Source organism: Stegostoma tigrinum, chromosome 12 (genome assembly GCF_030684315.1).
Source record: "Stegostoma tigrinum isolate sSteTig4 chromosome 12, sSteTig4.hap1, whole genome shotgun sequence".
NCBI classification, from domain to species: Eukaryota; Metazoa; Chordata; class Chondrichthyes; order Orectolobiformes; family Stegostomatidae; genus Stegostoma; species Stegostoma tigrinum.
The window spans coordinates 14,784,397-14,803,244 of record NC_081365.1 but is presented as its reverse complement, the minus strand read 5'-3'; the positions used below and the strand labels follow the sequence as shown (position 1 = coordinate 14,803,244).

The window sequence follows — 18,848 nt, the reverse complement described above, 5'->3', positions numbered from 1 at the left end:
TCGAGCGTGCCCAGTACATCGAGCCCCCCCAGTACATTGAGCCTGCCCAGTACATCGAGCGTGCCCAGTACATTGAGCCTGCCCAGTACATCGAACATGCCCAGTACATCGAGCGGGCCCAGTAAATCGAGCCCCCCGAGTACATCAAGCACGCCCAGTACATCGAGCCCTCCCAGTACATCGAGCACGCCCAGTACATTGAGCCCTCCCAGTACATCTAGCCCGCCCAGTACATCGAGCCCGCCCAGTACCTCGAGCGAGCCCAGTACATCGAGCGTGCCCAGTACATCGAGCCCCCCCACTACATTGAGCGTGCCCAGTACATTGAGCCCTCCCAGTACATCGAGCACGCCCAGTACATCGAGCCCTCCCAGTACATCGAGCCCCCCGAGTACATCGAGCACGCCCAGTACATCGAGCCCTCCCAGTACATCTAGCCTGCCCAGTACATTGAGCCCTCCCAGTACATCGAGCACGCCCAGTACATCGAGCCCTCCCAGTACATTGAGTGCGCCCATTACATCGAGCATTCCAAGTACATCGAGCCCTCCCAGTACATCGAGCCCGCCCAGTACATCGAGCCCGCCCAGTACCTCGAGCGACACCAGTACATCGAGCATGCCCAGTACATCGAGCGTGCCCAGTACATCGAGCCCCCCCACTACATTGAGCGTGCCCAGTACATCGAGCCTGCCCAGTACATCGAGTGTGCCCAGTACCTCGAGCATTCCCAGTACATCGAACGCGCCCAGTACATCGAGCATTCCCAGTACAACGAGCGCACCCAGTACATCGAGCGTTCCCAGTACAACGAGTGCGCCCAGTACATCGAGTCCCCCCAATACATCGAGTGTGTCCAGTACATTGAGCGTTCCCAGAACATCGAGCCCGCCGAGTACATCGAGCGTGCCCAGTACATCGAGCCCGCCCAGTACATCGAGCCCGCCCAGTACATTGAGCGTGCCCAGTACATCAAGCCCACCGAGTACATCGAGCGTGCCCAGTACATCGAGCCCGCCCAGTACATTGAGCGTGCCCAGTACATCGAGCATTCCCAGTACATCGAGCGTTCTCAGTACAACGAGCGTGCCCAGTACATCGAGCGTTCCCAGTACATCGAGCGTTCCCAGTACATCGAGCGTGCCCAGTACATCGAGCCTGCCCAGTACATCAAGCGTTCCCAGTACATCGAGCGTGCCCAGTACATTGAGTGTGTCCAGTACATCGAGCGTTCGCAGTACATTGAACCCGCCGAGTACATCGAGCGTTCCCAGTACATCGAGCATTCCCAGTACATCGAGCGTTCCCAGTACATCGAGCGCACCCAGTACATCGAGCGCACCCAGTACATCGAGCCTGCCCAGTATATCGAGCCTGCCCAGTACATCGAGCGTTCCCAGTACATCGAGCGTGCCCAGTACATCGAGCGTTCCCAGTACATCGAGCGTGCCCAGTACATCGAGCCTGCCCAGTACATCAAGCGTTCCCAGTACATCGAGCGTGCCCAGTACATTGAGTGTGTCCAGTACATCGAGCGTTCGCAGTACATCGAACCCGCCGAGTACATCGAGCGTTCCCAGTACATCGAGCATTCCCAGTACATTGAGCGTTCCCAGTACATCGAGCGCACCCAGTACATCGAGCGCACCCAGTACATCGAGCCTGCCCAGTATATCGAGCCTGCCCAGTACATCGAGCCTACCCAGTACATCGAGCGAGCCCAGTACATCGAGCCCCCCCACTACATTGAGCGTGCCCAGTACATCAAGCCCGCCCAGTACATCGAGCGTTCCCAGTACCTCGAGCCTGACCAGTACATCGAGCCTGCCCAGTACATCGAGTGTGCCCAGTACACCGAGCGTTCCCAAAACATCGAGCATGCCCAGTACATCGAGCGCGCCCAGTACATCGAGCGTGCCCAGTACATTGAGCCTGCCCAGTATATCGAGCATGCCCAGTACATCGAGCGCGCCCAGTACATCGAGCGCGCCCAGTACATTGAGCGCGCCCAGTACATCGAGCCCCCCGAGTACGTCGAGCATGCCCAGTACATCGAGCGTTCCCAGTACATCGAGCGCACCCAGTACATCGAGTGCACCCAGTACATCAAGCGTTCCCAGTACATCGAGCATTCCCAGTACATCGAGCGTTCCCAGTACATCGAGCGCACCCAGTACATCGAGCGCACCCAGTACATCGAGCCTGCCCAGTATATCGAGCCTGCCCAGTACATCGAGCGTTCCCAGTACATCGAGCGTGCCCAGTACATCGAGCGTTCCCAGTACATCGAGCCCGCCCAGTACATCGAGCCCCCCCACTACATTGAGCGTGCCCAGTACATCAAGCCCGCCCAGTACATCGAGCGTTCCCAGTACCTCGAGCCTGACCAGTACATCGAGCCTGACCAGTACATCGAGTGTGCCCAGTACATCGAGCGTTCCCAAAACATCGAGCATGCCCAGTACATCGAGCGCGCCCAGTACTTCGAGCGTGCCCAGTACATTGAGCCTGCCCAGTATATCGAGCATGCCCAGTACATCGAGCGCGCCCAGTACATCGAGCCCTTCCAGTACATCTAGCCTGCCCAGTACATTGAGCCCTCCCAGTACATCGAGCACGCCCAGTACATCGAGCCCTCCCAGTATATCGAGCCCCCGGAGTACATCGAGAACGCCCAGTACCGTGAGCCCTCCCATTACATCTAGCCTGACCAGTACATCGAGCCCTCCCAGTACATCGAGTGCGCCCAGTACATCGAGCATTCCCAGTACATCGAGTCCGCCCAGTACATCGAGTCCGCCCAGTACATCAAGCCCGCCCAGTACCTCGAGCGAGCCCAGTACATCGAGCGTGCCCAGTACATCGAGCCTGCCCAGTACATCGAGCGTGCCCAGTACATCAAGCCCGCCCAGTACATCGAGCATTCCCAGTACCTCGAGCCTGCCCAGGACATCGAGCCTGCCCAATACATCGAGCATTCCCAGTACATCGAGACTGCCCAATACCTCGAGCGTTCCCAGTACATCGAACGCACCCAGTACATTGAGCACTCCCAGTACATCGAGCCTGCCCAGTACCTCGAGCGTTCCCAGTACATCGAACGCGCCCAGTACATCGAGCATTCCCAGTACAACGAGCGCACCCAGTACATCGAACGTTCCCAGTACAACGAGTGCGCCCAGTACATCGAGTCCCCCCAACACATCGAGTGTGCCCAGTACATCAAGCCCACCGAGTACATTGAGCGTGCCCAGTACATCGAGCCCGCCCAGTACATTGAGCGTGCCCAGTACATTGAGCCCGCCCAGTACATCGAGCCTGCCCAGTACATCGAGCGTTCCCAGTACATCGAGCATTCCCAGTACAACGAGCGTTCCCAAAACATCGAGCATGCCCAGTACCTCGAGCCACCCCAGTACATCGAGCGTTCCCAGTACATCGAACCTGCCCAGTACATTGAGTGTGTCCAGTACATTGAGCGTTCCCAGTACATCGAACCCGCTGAGTACATCGAGCGTTCCCAGTACATCGAGCGCACCCAGTACATCGAGCATTCCCAGTACATCGAGCGTTCCCAGTACATCGAGCGCACCCAGTACATCGAGCCTGCCCAGCACATCAAGCCTGCCCAGTACATCGAGTGTTCCCAGTACATCGAGCGTGCCCAGTACATCGAGCGTTCCCAGTACATCGAGCGCACCCAGTACATCGAGCGTTCCCAGTACATCGAGCATTTCCAGTACATCGAGCCTGCCCAGTACATCGAGTGTACCCAGTACATCGAGCGTTCCCAGTACATCGAGCCCGCCGAGTACATCGAGCGTTCCAAGTACTTCGAGCGCACCCAGTACATCAAGCGTTCCCAGTACATCAAGCCCACCCAGTACATTAAGTGTTCCCAGTACCTCGAGCCTGACCAGTACATCGAGTGTGTCCGGTACGTCGAGCATTCCCAGTACATCAAACATTCCCAGTACTTCGAGCCTGCCCAGTACCTCGAGCGTTCCCAGTACATCGAACGCGCCCAGTACGTCAAGCGTGCCCAGTACATCAAGCCCGCCTAGTACATCGAGCATGCCCAGTACATTGAGCATTCCCAGTACATTGAGCGTTCCCAGTTCATCGAGCGTTCCCAGTACATCGAGCGTTCCCAGTACATCGAACCTGCCCAGTACCTCAAGCATTCCCAGTACACCGAGCGTTCCCAGTACATTGAGCGTGCCCAGTACATTGAGCGTGCCCGGTACCTTGAGCCTGCTCAGTACATCAAGCATTCCCAGCACATCGAGTACCCCCAGAACATCGAGTGTGTCCGGTACATCGAGCGCTCCCAGTATGTCGAGCCCGCCCAGTACATCGAGCGTGCCCAGTACATCGATCCTTCCCAGTACATTGACCCCGCCCAGTACGTCGAGCCTGTCCAGTACATTGAGCATTCCCAGTACATCAAACACGCCCATTACGTCGAGCGTGCCCAGTACGTCGAGCGTGCCCATAACCTCGAGCATTCCCAGTACATCGAGCATTCCCAGTACTTCGAGCCTGCCCAGTACCTCGAGCGTTCCCAGTACATCGAACGCACCCAGTACGTCGAGCGTGCCCAGTACATCAAGCCCGCCCAGTACATTGAGCACGCCCAGTACATCGAGCATTCCCAGTACATTGAGTTCGCCCAGTACATCGAGCGCACCCAGTACGTCGAGCATGCCCAGTACATCGAGTGTGCACAGTACCTCGAGCATTCCCAGTACATCGAGCATTCCCAGTACATCGAGCCTGCCCAGTACCTCGAGCGTTCCCAGTACATCGAGCGTGCCCAGTACATCGAGCGTGCCCAGTACATCGAGCGTTCCCAGTACATCGAGCCTGCCCAGTACCTCGAGCATTCCCAGTACATCGAGCGCACCCAGTACATCGAGTGCGCCCAGTACATCGAGTCCCCCCAGTACATCGAGCACGCCCAGTACATCGAGTCCCCCCAGTACATTGAGTTCGCCCAGTACATCGAGTTCGCCCAGTACATCGAGCCCTCCCAGTACCTCGAGTGTTCCCAGTACATCAAGCGTGCCCAGTACATCGAGCCTGCCCAGTACCTCGAGCATTCCCAGTACATCGAGCGCGCCCAGTACGTTGAGCGCGCCCAGTTTATCGAGCGCGCCCAGTACATTGAGCGTGCCTAGTACCTCGAGCATTCCCAGTATATCGAGGGTGCCCAGTACATCGAGCATTCCCAGTACATCGAGCATTCCCAGTACATCGAGCCTGCCCAGTACCTTGAGCATTTCCAGTACATCAAACATGCCGAGTACCTCGAGCGTTCCCAATACATCGAGCGCGCCCAGTACATCGAGTCCCCCCAGTACATTTAGTGTGTCCAGTACAACGAGCCTGCCCAGTACACCAAGCCCACCCAGTACATCGAGCGTTCCCAGTACATTGAGCGTTCCTAGTACATCGAGCCCGCCGAGTATATCAAGCGTGCCCAGCACATCGAGCCCGCCCAGTACATCGAGTGTGCCCAGCACATCAAGCGTTCCCAGTATGTCGAACCCGCCCAGCACATCGAGCGTTCCCAGTACATCGACCATGCCCAGTACATCGAGTCCCCCCAGTACATTGAGTGTGTCCAGTACATCGAGCGTTCCCAGTACATCGAGTCCCCCAGGTACATTGACCGTGCCCAGTACATCGAGCATGCCCAGTACCTCGAGTGTGCCCAGTACATCGAGTGTGCCCAGTACATCGAGCGTTCCCAGTACATCGAGAGTGCCTAGTACTTCAATCCAGCCCAGCACATCGAGCGCGCCCAGTACATCGAGCCCCCCCAGTACATCGATCGTACCCAATACATCGAGCCCCCCCAGTACATCGAGCCCACCCAGTACATCGAGTGTGCCCAGTACATCGAGTGTGCCCAGTACATCAAGCTCCCCCAGTTCATTGAGCATGCCCAGTACTTCAATCCAGCCCAGCACATCAACCCTGCCCAGTACATCGAGCCCACCCAGTACATCGAGCGTGCCCAGTACATCGAGTGTTCCCAGTACATCGAACCCGCCCAGCACATCTAGCGCGCTCAGTACATCGAGCGTTCCCAGTACATCGAGTGTTCCCAGTACATCAAGCATTCCCAGTACATCGAGCCCGCCCAATACATCAAGTGCACCCAGCACATCGAGCGCGCCCAGTACACCCAGCGTGCCCACAACATCGAGTGTGCCGAGTCCATCGAGTGTGCCCAATCCATCCAGTGTTCCCAGTACACCCAGTGTTCCCACTACATCGAGTGTGCCCACTACATTGAGTCCATCCAGTACATCGAATGTGCCCAGTACCTCGAGCGTTCCCAGAACATCCAATGTGCCCAGTACATCGAGTGTTCCCAGTACATCCAGTGTTCCCACTACATCGAGTCCGCCCAGTACATCGAATGTGCCCAGTACCTCGAGCCTGCCCAGTACATCGAATGTGCCCAGTACATCGAGTGTTCCCAGTACATCCAGTGGTCCCAGTACATCCAGTGTTCCCAGTACATCCAGTGTGCCCAGTACATCGAGTGTGTCCAGTACATCGATCGCGCCAAGTACATCGAGCGTGACCAGCACCTCGAATGCGCCCAGTACCTCAAGCGTGTCCAGTACATCAAGTGTGCCCAGTGTAATGAGTATGCCAAGTACATCGCGCGTGCCCAGTACATTGAGTGTTCCCAGTACATCCAACCTGGCCAGTACTTTGAGCGCACCCAGTACATCGAGCGCCTCCAGTACATTGAGCACTCCCAGTATATTGAGCGCGCCCAGTACATCCAGCGCGCCCAGTACATCCAGCGCGCCCAGTACATCGAGCATCCCCAGTACATCGAGCACTCCCAGTATATCCAGCGCGCCCAGTACATCGAGCGAGCCCAATCCTTCGACAATACCCACTGCATCCAGTGTGCCCAGTATATCGATTGTGCCCAGTACATCAAACGTGCCCAGTGCTTCCAGTGTGCCCAGTCCCTCGAGCATGCCCAGTGCATCGAGGGTACCCAGAACCTCAAGTGTGCCCAGTACACCGAGTGTACCCATTACAACATCTCCTGCACCAACTCCCAGTTCATTGAGTGTGTCTGTTACAACATCAGCTGCGCACACACTCAATACGTCAATTGTGTCCGCTGCTTCATCAGCTGCAGCTACATCACGTGTGACCAATGGTAGTTCTGCTCCAGCCCCAGACAGTGCATCGAGTTTATCGCCTTTTGCATCAACTGCACCAACCTTTGCTTCATCAGCTGTATCAAAGACTACATCATCCACAACTCCAGCTGGAACTTCACAGCTGTCAACCACCCAGTTCCGGCCATTCACGTCTAGCCCATCAAATGTTTCAGCCCCCTCATCTTCATTTGTAACTTCCTCCCGTAATATTAATGTACCGTCCACTGAAACACCAACTGCTTCGTCTAGTGGGTCAAACCTGTCGATGTCTACGTTGGTTGGAGCCACTTCTGAAACACCAAGTGCAGCAGGTTCTACTCCAGCTCCAGTTACATCTGGTGTATCAGGTATGTTAACCGCATTGTCAGATAAGCTCTATAATGTAAGACAAATGAATCATTTTAATCATTTCCATGGCCAACAGATGCCTTTCCCTGTGATAATGGGAACTGCAGATGCTGGAGAATCCAAGATAATAAAATGTGAGGCTGGATGAACACAGCAGGTCCAGCAGCATCTCAGGAGCGCAAAAGCTGACGTTTCGGGCCTAGACCCTTCATCAGAGAGGGGAAGGCGTGAGGGTTCTGGAATAAATCGGGAGAGAGGGGGAGGCGGACCGAAGATGGAGAGAAAAGAAGATAGGTGAGAGGAGAGTATAGGTGGGGAGGTAGGGAGGGGATAGGTCAGTCCAGGGAAGACGGACAGGTCAAGGAGGCGGGATGAGGTTAGTAGGTAGGAAATGGAGATGCGGCTAGAGGTGGGAGGAAGGGATTGGTGAGAGGAAGAACGGGTTAGGGAGGCAGAGATAGGTTGGACTGGTTTTGGGATGCAGTGGGTGGAAGGGAAGAGCTGGGCTGGTTGTGTGGTGCAGTGGGGGGAGGCTGTTTCTTCTGCTTTCCTGGTTGTTTGGATCAGATTGTGACATGTCTATTCAGTGTGTTGCACATTCATGTGGAAACTGGGCTATGGGTGGGCAATAAACATTGTGTTAAACTCTTCTAAAAATGATTGAAAATGTTGTTTTCTCCTGCTGTTGTAGATTCCACTGCGTCCCCTGAAAGTGTGTCAACAGGAGTAATGTTCAGCACCACATCCTCAACAACGAACATATCTTCAGCAATTGTTCCTCAAGCACCTGGCAATACCACCACCTCTTTCAATCTGATCACCAGCATTGGCACAACACCAAACCCAGCCAGCAGTGGCACCTCAACCAACCTTACTTCCTCCATAACAAGCCTCCCTTCTGCCAGCACTTTACTGGTGATCACCAGTTCTAATGGCCCAACAGCGGCAAGCTCAACTTCCAAGTCCAGTGCCCCCAGTCTCACAGGAAACACCACCACAACCAGCTCTCCCACCACAACCCCAACTACATCTACCACCGTTACCACCACGACCCCCACCACCGTCACCATGACCCCCATCACCCTCACCACGACCCCCACCACCCTCACCACGACCCCCACCACCCTCACCACGACAGCCACCACCCTCACCATGACCCCCACCACCCTCACCACCCTCACCACGACCCCCACTACTCACACCACGACACTCACCACCCTCACCACGACCCCCACTACCCTCACTACGACCCCCACCACCCTCACCACGACCCCCACCAGCCTCACCACGACCCCCACCACCCTCATCACGACCCCCACTACCCTCACCACGACCCCCACCACCCTCACCACGACCCCCACCACCCTCACCATGACAGCCACCACCCTCACCATGACCCCCACCACCCTCACCACCCTCACCACGACCCCCACTACTCACACCACGACACTCACCACCCTCACCACGACCCCCACTACCCTCACTACGACCCCCACCACCCTCACCACGACCCCCACCAGCCTCACCACGACCCCCACCACCCTCACCACGACCCCCACCACCCTCATCACGACCCCCACTACCCTCACCACGACCCCCACCACCCTCACCACAACAACTGTTCCAACCATTGCTGTGACCACTGCGCCCTGTGGTAAGTTGCCTGAGTAATATTTATTGTGACAATATATGCTGGCTCCCCGTAATTATCGGTAAAATGATTGAGCATTGAACAAAATGTATTTGCATCATAATATTTTGCAGATTACTGCAACTAAATCACAGAAGTAAAGCATCACATGGCTCATACTGTGGGTTGGGTGACCAGGTGATGAACAGAACATGCCTACACATATTTGTGATTGGCGGGGCGGATGCTTTTAATACTGAAGGCCTTTTGATGTGCATCAATTCATACTCTTCAAAAAAGCCAACTGACTGAAAGATTGAGATCAGTAGATAAGAAGTGTAACCTTACTGTTTCATCAGCAGAACTGTTTAGAATTTTCCAGAAAGAAAAGTGATTTATCATCAGTTATTACAGACAGCAAGATTGGATGGTGCACTGAGATTTTACTTGCAAACACTTTCCCTTTGCATTTAAGCAGGATTGTGTGGTGTCTATCATAATGCAGAATGAACATGTAGGATTGACCAGTTTGGGATGCCAAGATCATAAGATGTAGGAGCAGAAGTAGGCCATTCAGCCCATTAACCCTGTACCTCCATTCAATGAGATTGTGGCTGATCTGATAATCCTCAACTTCACCTTCCTACCTTTACCCCATAACCCTTGATTCCCTTGAAGATTAAACATCGGTCATCTCAGCCTTGAATATAGTTAATAAACCAATCCCAAAAGATTCAGTACCCTCTGGCAGAAGAAATTCCCTCATGTCTGTCTTAAATGGTGGATCACATCTTCCTGTGCCTGTATTTTTAACCATAATGATAAGAAGATTAATTGCAGTCTACACTTTAAATTATTAAATTAAACTTATTTACTGAGAAGGATCATATTTTAAGTTGATCACAGAATGACAGTGGTGCAGAAGGTGGCCAGAACTGGAATCAATTGGAATCAAGGGGCAAACTCTCCACTGGTTGGAATCATACTTGACGCATAGAAAGATGGTCATTGTTGGTGGAGGTCAGTCAATATTTCTGCAAGAGTCCCTCAGGGTAGTGTCCTACATGCAACTGTCTCCAGCTGCTTCATCAATGACCTTCCCTCCATCATAAGGACAGAAGTGAGGATGCTTGCCAATGATTGCACAGTGTTCAGCACTATTCATGGCCCCTCAGGTACTGAAGCAGTCCGTGTTCAAATACAGCAAGATCTGGATAATATACAGACTTTGGCTGATGAATAGCAAGAAACATTTGTACCCATAAAAAATCCAACAGGACACAATCTAATCATTGGCCCTTGACATTCAATGGTTTTACCATGACTGAATCCCTCATTATTGACATTCTGGGGATAATCATTGACCAGAAACCCAACTGGACTCACCAAATAAGCAGAATGTCCATAAAAGCAGCTGAGAGGCTAGGAATACTGTGGCAAGTAACTAACTTCCTGACTCCTCAAAGCCTGTCCCGCTTCTACAAGGCACAAGTTAGGAGTGTGATGGAATACTCCCCACTTGCCTGGATGGGTGCAGCCCCAACAACACTCAAGAAGCTTGGTACCATCCAGGACAAAGCAGTCAACTTGATTGGCACCACATCCACAAGCAGCTACTTCCTCCACCATCGATGCTCAGTAGCAGCAGTGTGTACTATCTATAAGATGCACTGTAGAAATTTACCAAAGATCCTCAGACAGCATCTTCCAAAGCAAAGATCATTTCCATCTGGAAGGACAAGGACAACAGACACATAGGATACCACTGCCTTCAAGTCCACTTTCAAGTCCCTTATCATCCTGACTTCCCCATTCTTTCAGTGTCACAGGGTCAAAATCCTGGAATCCCCTCCCTAAAGGTATTGTTGGTCGACCTACAGGACGTGGCCTGCAGCAGTTCAAGAAGGCAATTCAGCACCACCTTCTCAAGGGCAGTACATTCTGGCCCTCCCAGTGATGCCCATATCCCATGAGTGAAGTTAAAAACACCCGCCCACGGCTCTATTGTTAATTCCAATTCTCTGCCCTTTTCCCATATCTGTGCTGGCTTTTTATATCCAAAAATCCATCCAATACTAGACCCTAACTACTCAGCCTAACTACTCATTGTGTGAAAAAGACTTTTATTTTAACATCACCTTTGTTCTGTTTACACATTGGTTTCAATCTAAGGTCTATGAGGCGACAGTGAATTTAAGAAAAACGGATTGTTTTGCCTGATGAAGATTAAATGCCGATGTTTCCTTTCAGACAATCTTGTGTGTTTTTTTTGTACAGAGCCACTGAACTTCATTCGTATTAATTTGATATCTGTTCAAAGTGAAGTCATTTCCATTACCTGGGTTGCAAGCAATGTAGTCGAGCAGGTGATTTTTATTGTCACAATTATTGACGTACAGTTGAATGCTCAAGTGGAGCGTATGGAAACTCGGGGAAGAGCAGCTGAATTGAGAAATCTCAGGCCTGACATTGAATATCGCATCATTATTCAAACAACAACATGTGGTCAGATGCAGACTCTCACACGTACAGTCAGGACAGGTGGGTTTCTCAACGCTTGATGTTGCACTATCTTACAACGGATAATGATTACCCTTTATAATGGGGTTCCTACAGCTGGGTACAGAGTACTAGCTCTGGATTTCATTGTTTTAAATTGGGATCAATATTGCTAACAATTAGATGAACAACTCATTCCATTGCAGACAGAGTTTGCTTGAAGTGGAGCAAAGGAATTTTTGATGTTTGTATTTTTTTCCTCAGTATTGTTACATGTGAGAATGTTGTAAATTAGAGCGGAAAGTGAAAAGGGTGGCAGTCCTCATTAAAACAATGATGGGTGGGTCTTGGATGATTAACTTTCCTTGTTTTGAATGTTTTTCAGTTCTTTCACCGCAATGAAATCAAGAATATGGAACATTCACCCATCATTTATTTAGCTTCAATTGCAAAACTGTGTTTACTCCTTAGACCAGGCCTAGAGATCTTAATATGAGTTAAAGCTGCAGTGTTTCCTTAATTGCAGCACCCAGCCAAGGCTAGCCTTGGTTCTGTTGTGGGGCTGGGGGCAAGTCTGGAGGGGTACTAGTAAGGCAGGGTGTGGAGGTGGCGGAGCAGAATATTGATGTTTTGTAGAACTTTCTCTCGTCCTGTACAGTCGGGCCACGTGTGGTGTCAGATTGCATTCCTTTGAGGAAGCAACACCCTCATCAGCTTTCAAAATGTAAAACTGATTTGTGAAGCAGGACTCCATGGGTCTTGTGCACGAGGGCAGTTGCACAGCAGGTGGAGTAGGGATTGGCGGCACTTTGCAAGTCTGAGCTTGGAGCGACAGAAGAGTGGTCCACTGTTGGAAGAAATGACTGAAAAAGTCATCATTCAGCATTGTTCAGGTCTTCTCGGTGAATTAGATCCTCACAGTGATCTGCTAGCCATTGCCCCTTTTGGAATTGGCAGCTGCTATCACTGTATATAGAACATAGAACAGTCAAGTACAGGGACCAGCCCTTTGGTCTACGGTGTCTATGCCAGCCATGATGCTATTCTAACCTTACCCCATCTGCCTGCTTCGATGGTTGTAACCCTCTATTCTCTCCCTGTTCAAATGTCTGCCTCAGTACCTCTTAAACATTGATATTGTATCTGCTTCTACCACCTCCCTGGGACTGCATTCCAGGCACCTACCAAATTCTGTGTAAAAGACTTGCCTCTCTAATCTCCTTTAAACTTTTGCCTTCTCACCTTGAACCTGTGGCCCCCTGAGTATTTGACACTTCAACCCTGGCAAAAAGACTCCAACAACCTATCGATGATTTTATACTTTAATCGGGTCATCCCCTCAGCCTCTGGTGCTGAAGTGAAAACAGTCCAAGTTTGTTCAATGTCTCTTTATTGGTGGAGAGGATATAAGTGGGACAAGTGGCCAGTTTTCAAACAGTTTAGTTGGCTGGATGGCTGGTTTGTGAACAGAGTGATGCTAACAGTGTGGGCTCAATTCCTTCAATAGCTGAGGTTATGGTGAAGGACTCTCCTTCTCAGCCTCGTACCTCGACTGAGGTGCAGTGACTCTTAGGTTAAAAGACGTCATCTCTCTCTGTTAAAAGAGACAGACCAACCCTACAGTCTGTCAGGACTATAGCACATTTACTTAATAAGGAGTCAACCTTTGGGATATTAACATATAGATGGATCTGGACGTGCAGGTCCACAGTTCCCTAAAAGTCACAACAGAAATGGTCAAGGTGATGAAGAAGGCATATGGCATGCTTCCCTTCAACAGTTGGGGCATGGAGTACAAGAATTAGTAAACAATGTTGCAGCGATATAAAACCCCTGTCAGGCCGCATTTAGAGTATTGTGCAGTTTGTTTTTTAGTTTAGTCAGGGCATGATGATCAGCACAGGCTTGGAGGGCTTAAGGGCCTGTTCCTGTGCCGTACTTCTCTTTTGTTCTTTTGAATTAAGACAAAAGAGTGTCACAATATGGTAACAATATTGTGAGCATATTGTGAGGGGAATTCAATACAATGGTGGCGATTCAAATAAAAGCAAAACTCTTGTTTTCCTCCTGAGAGCTAGATGTTGTGGCTGGCATGGTGTCTCCCAATGCCAGGGATCTAGGTTTGATGCCAGCCTTGGATGACAGTGTTGAGTTTGCACATTTGTCTGCGCCTGTGTTTGCTCTCACAGTCCAAAGACATGGTGGTTAGGTGGATTGGCCGTGGGAAATGCAGGGTTATGGGGATGGGGTAAGTCTGGGTGGGATGCACTTTAGAGAGTCGGTGTAGACTTGATGGGCTGAATGGTCTGCTTCCACAGGGTTTCTATGATTCATGTGGGGTGTATCTTTCCTGTTGTAGAAGAATCTAGAACTAGTGTTACCATTTAAAATCAAGGAGCTGGCCATTTGAAATTGAGGTAGAGTAATTTTTTTCTTGCACAAGAGTTTCATGAGGCAATGAATGAAACATTTTTAAGGAACAGAGGAATAAACAAGGGAGTAAAAGGCTATCAGATGGAGGCAAAAATGTGGATGCTATTAAATGGCAGAGCTGACCTGAGGGGCTGAGTGGTCTTCTCCAACTCCAAAGTCTTAAGTTTATATGTTCATATGGATCAAATTTATAAGTATGCAAATAGCTTATCTTTCTTTTCAAAGTTGCCATTGTGCTGGAAGTATCAACAAGAATTACAAATGTACAATTTGACAGAGATCTTGAAGACAAGCAAAGCCAGGCATTCAAAGACTTTGAAAGGAATTTCATTGCTGACGTAAGTGATTTCTTCTGTTAGGAGGGAAGAAAACACTTTGGGCCCCACCTATTATTCATGATAAGTTGTTAGCCCATGATTCCATCATCACACAGGGTCATGAACTCTCCCCTTAAAACAGTGGAAGCAGGGTCTGTGTATGTTAAAGGAAGTAGTTGATAGATTCTTTGTAAGCAAGGTCATTGGGATAGGCAAGAATGTGGATTTGTGCTCACAATCAGATAAAATTTCATCTCATAAATATCAGAGCAGACCAGTGGGATCAAACGGCCTTAACCTGCTCCTCGTTCACATGTTTGTATTCTTATATGATTTTAATATTACCTGTGCAATATTTAGCCACACTATAATTATCGCCCGTGTACTGAGAGGCCTTGCTCTGTGTTTCAGAATCTGTCCTTGAAAACCTGAAAGAAAACCTTCATTTGGAAATCAGCTTGAGATATTTACCATTTCCAATCCTGTTCCAAACTTCTTGGTATATAAGGAAAATTGTTACCAGCACTCCAATTCTGCTTTATGACCAAAAAACAGCACCATCGATAATATTGCATACCCATAGCACTGCACCAAAAGATCCATCCAGATTAATTGTTGACAAGATAAGGGTGTCGCCGGCTAGGCCAGCATTTATTGCCCAGAGGGTAAAAGGGACTGGGGGCATTCTGGCGAAGTTTGCCGATGATACAAAGATAGGTGGACAGGCAAGTAGTACTGAGGAGGTAGGGAAGCTGCAGAAAGATTTAGACAGTTTAGGAGAGTGGTTCAGGAAATGGCTGATGAAACTCAACGTGAGCAAATGCGAGGTTTTGCACTTTGGAAAAAAGAATACAGGCATGGACTATTTTCTAAACAATGAGAAAATTCGTAAAGCAGAAGTACAAAGGGATCTGGGAGTATTGGTCCAGGATTCTCTAAAAGTTAACTTGCAGATAGAGTCCATGATTAAGAAAGCGATTGTAATGTTGTCGTTTATCTCAAGAGGGTTGAAATATAAAAGCAATGATGTGCTTCTGAGACTTTATAAAGCTCTAGTTAGGCCCCGTTTAGAATACTGTGTCCTCTTTTGGGCTCCATTCCTCAGGAAGGACATACTGGCCCTGGAGCGTGTCCAGCGGAGATTCACACGGATGATCCCTGGATGGTAGAATTAACGTATGATGAACGGCTAAGGATCCTGGGGTTGTATTTATTAGAGTTTAGAAGGTTGAGGAGAGATCTAATCGAAACTTACAAGATAATGTATGCCTTAAAAAGGGCGGACACTGGGAAGTTGTTTCCGTTAGGCGGGGAGACGAGAACCCGTAGGCACAGCCTTAGAATTAGAGGGGGTAAATTTAAAACGGAAATGAGGAGACATTTCTTCAGCCAGAGAGTGGTGGGCTTGTGGAATTCATTGCCACGGAGTGCAGTGGAGGCCGGGACGTCAGATGCCTTCAAGGCAGAGATCGACAAATTCTTGATCTCACGAGGAACCAAGGCTCTGGGGAGAGTGCAGGAAAGTGGAGTTGAAATGCCCATCAGCCATGATTTAACTGGTGGAGTGGACTTGATGGGCTGATGGCCTTACTTCCACTCCTGTGTCTTATGACCTTATGGGTAGTTCAGAGTCAACTACATTGCCGTGGGTCTGCATATGTAGGCCAGATCAGCCCAGAGTGGCAGTTTCCTTCCCTGAAGGACATTAGTGAGACTACTCTCCAAACAGTTGGCAATGGATTCATGGGTCATCATTAGACACTTAATTCCAGAATTTTTTTAATTGAATTTGAGCTCCACCTTCTGCTGTGGCATCTTTCAAACCCAGGTACCCCAGAATGTTAAAATAGTATCAGAGATAATGGGAACTGCAGATGCTGGAGAATCCAAAATAATAAAATGTGAGGCTGGATGAACACAGCAGGCCAAGCAGCATCTCAGGAGCCCTCTGATGAAGGGTCTAGGCCCGAAACGTCAGCTTTTGTGCTCCTGAGATGCTGCTTGGCCTGCTGTGTTCATCCAGCCTCACATTTTATTATCTTGCCCCAGAATGTTACCTGGGTCACTGGATTAACAGCCCAGCAAAGACCACTAGGCCATCACCTCCCCACTTAAACCCGCAATAATCTCTTCAGATTCAAGAATGTTTCCCACTTGGCCAGCACCAATTTGATCAGTGTCTGCGATGAGAACAGATGGCTAAGCATTTCAGTCTCCTATGGATATCAAAGACAGTTTATAATTAAAGAAAACAAAATATTGTGCAAATTCCACAATAGGTGAGATATCTGCTGCACCCTACTTATCCTTCTATATCCCCATGTCTCTCCCAGCTGGTAAGCCTGACAAAATAGCCTCACAGCACAGTTATTCTGAAGAGTGCTGTTCCCACAAAGTAAAATGCTTTTTAACCAATGTTTACAGATTGAGGTCCAGCAAGGAGTCATACCCACAAAACAACGGTCATAAAATAATAAAAATATTAGTACGGTAATTCCTCGCTTGAAATCAAATAGCATAATGATACTTTTCAGATTTTTTTCATTCATGGGATGTGGGCATTGTTAGCTAGGCCAGCATTTAAACTCCGAATCTTGTTATCTTCAGAAGTTGTTACCTTCTTGAACCAATCACCTGGACCATCTCCAACACATCCCTGACCTTCCTGGACTTTTCTGTCTCCATCTCAGGCAACCACCAACAAACCGATGACTATTTCAAGCCCACCGGCTCCCACAGATACCTGGAATACACCTCCTCCCACCCACCTTCCTGCAAAAATTCCATCCCCTATTACCAATTCCTTCGCTTCCACTGCATCTGCTCCCAGGATGAGGTATTTCACTCCTGCACATCCAAGATGTCCTCGTTCTTCAAGAGCCGCAACTTCCCCCTGCTGTGGTCGAGAACGCCCTCGACCGTGTCTCCCGCATTTCCTGCACCTCATCGCTCAAACCCCGCCACCGTAATAACCGCCAAAAGAGTATCCCCCTCATCATCACATACCACCCCACCAACCTCCAGATATAACGCATCATCCTCCAACACTTCTGCCATCTACAATCCAATCCCACCACCAAAGACATTTTTCCATCCCCACCCTTGTCTGCTTTCCGGAGAGATCACTCTCTCCGTGACTCCCTTGTCCGCTCCACACTCCCCTCCAACCCCACCACACTCAGCACCATCCCCTGCAACCGCAGGAAGGGCTACAGCTGCCCCCACACCTCCTCCCTCACCCCCATCCCAGGCCCCAAGAGGACTTTCCGCATCAAGCAGATGTTCACCTGCACATCTGCCAATGTGGTATACTGCATCCGCTGTACACGGTGTGGCTTCCTCTACATTGGGGAAACCAAGCAGAGGCTTGGGGACCGCTTTGCTGAACACCTACGCTCAGTTCGCAGTAAACAACTGCACCTCCCAGTTGCGAACCATTTCAACTCCCCCTCCCATTCCTTAGATGACATGTCCATCCTGGGCCTCCTGCAGTGCCACAATGATGCCACCTGTAGGTTGCAGGAACAGCAACTCATATTCCGCTTGGGAACCCTGCAGCCCAATGGTATCAATGTGGATTTCACCAGCTTCAAAATCTCCCCCTCTCCCACCGCATCCCAAAACCAGCCCAGCTCGTCCTCTCCTGCCTAAACTGTTCTTCCACTCACCTATCCCCTCCTCCCATCTCAAGCCGCACCTCCAATTCCTACCTACTAACCTCATCCCACACCCTTGACCTGTCTGTCCACCCCGGACCTACCTATCCCCTGCCTACCTCCCCATCCATAGGCTTCTCTGAACCTATATTCTCCTCTATCTATCTTCTGTCCGCCTCCCCCTCTCTCCCGATTTATTCAGAACCCTCTCCCCATCCCCCTTTTCCGATGAAGGATCTCGGCCCGAAACGTCAGCTTTTGTGCTCCTGAGATGCTGCCTGGCCTGCTGTGTGCATCCAGCTTCACGCTTTGTTACCTCCTTGAACCATAGTCATTTTGGTATAGGCACACCCACAATGGTAAGGGGAGGGAATTCCAGAACTTTGACCCAGCAGCACTGACGGAATGGTGGTATATGTCCATATGAAGATCATGAGTGGCTTGGAGCGGCAATTACAGCCGGCATTCCTCCTGTATCTGCTGGCTTTGTCCTTCTAAAAGAGAAAGTTGGTGCATTTGGAAGATGCTGTCAAAGGAAGCTTGGCGAAGTTGTGCATTTCATTCATTGCACTTAAATCATTGTCGTCCATGCAGACACTGATAAATTGCAACTAACTCTCTCTCAGGATTTTCTGTTATTTCACACCCTATTATTAATATACTGAAGTTTTGGCATTAGATGTATGCCCACAACTAGCTTTGCTTTTGAACCAGCAACTTTGCAACTCTCAGGCAAACATGCAATCATTTGAAACAGAGCTAA

At 50.2% G+C, this 18,848-nt stretch overlaps 2 protein-coding genes across 2 annotated transcripts in view; both read left to right on the top strand.

Annotated features, from left to right (window-relative positions):
• The first annotated feature begins 11 nt into the window (after positions 1–11).
• LOC125457006 (mucin-2-like) lies at positions 12–8,946 on the top strand. The gene is made up of 7 exons (XM_059649988.1): positions 12–854; positions 1,959–2,492; positions 3,516–4,031; positions 4,533–5,129; positions 5,793–7,549; positions 8,242–8,687; positions 8,929–8,946. Exons 1-7 carry the CDS (start codon positions 97–99, stop codon positions 8,944–8,946), a joined length of 4,626 nt encoding a protein of 1,541 aa, XP_059505971.1. The 5' UTR covers positions 12–96.
• A 184-nt stretch (positions 8,947–9,130) lies between these two features.
• The window catches only part of umodl1 (uromodulin-like 1), a 30,233-nt gene continuing 20,515 nt past the window's right edge, over positions 9,131–18,848 (top strand). Inside the window, exons 1-3 of the mRNA XM_048540149.2 lie at positions 9,131–9,204; positions 11,458–11,721; positions 14,338–14,450. Of these exons, the coding sequence (XP_048396106.1) occupies positions 11,601–11,721; positions 14,338–14,450 (234 nt within the window). The 5' untranslated portion in view covers positions 9,131–9,204; positions 11,458–11,600. The remainder of the gene's footprint in view (positions 9,205–11,457; positions 11,722–14,337; positions 14,451–18,848) is intronic.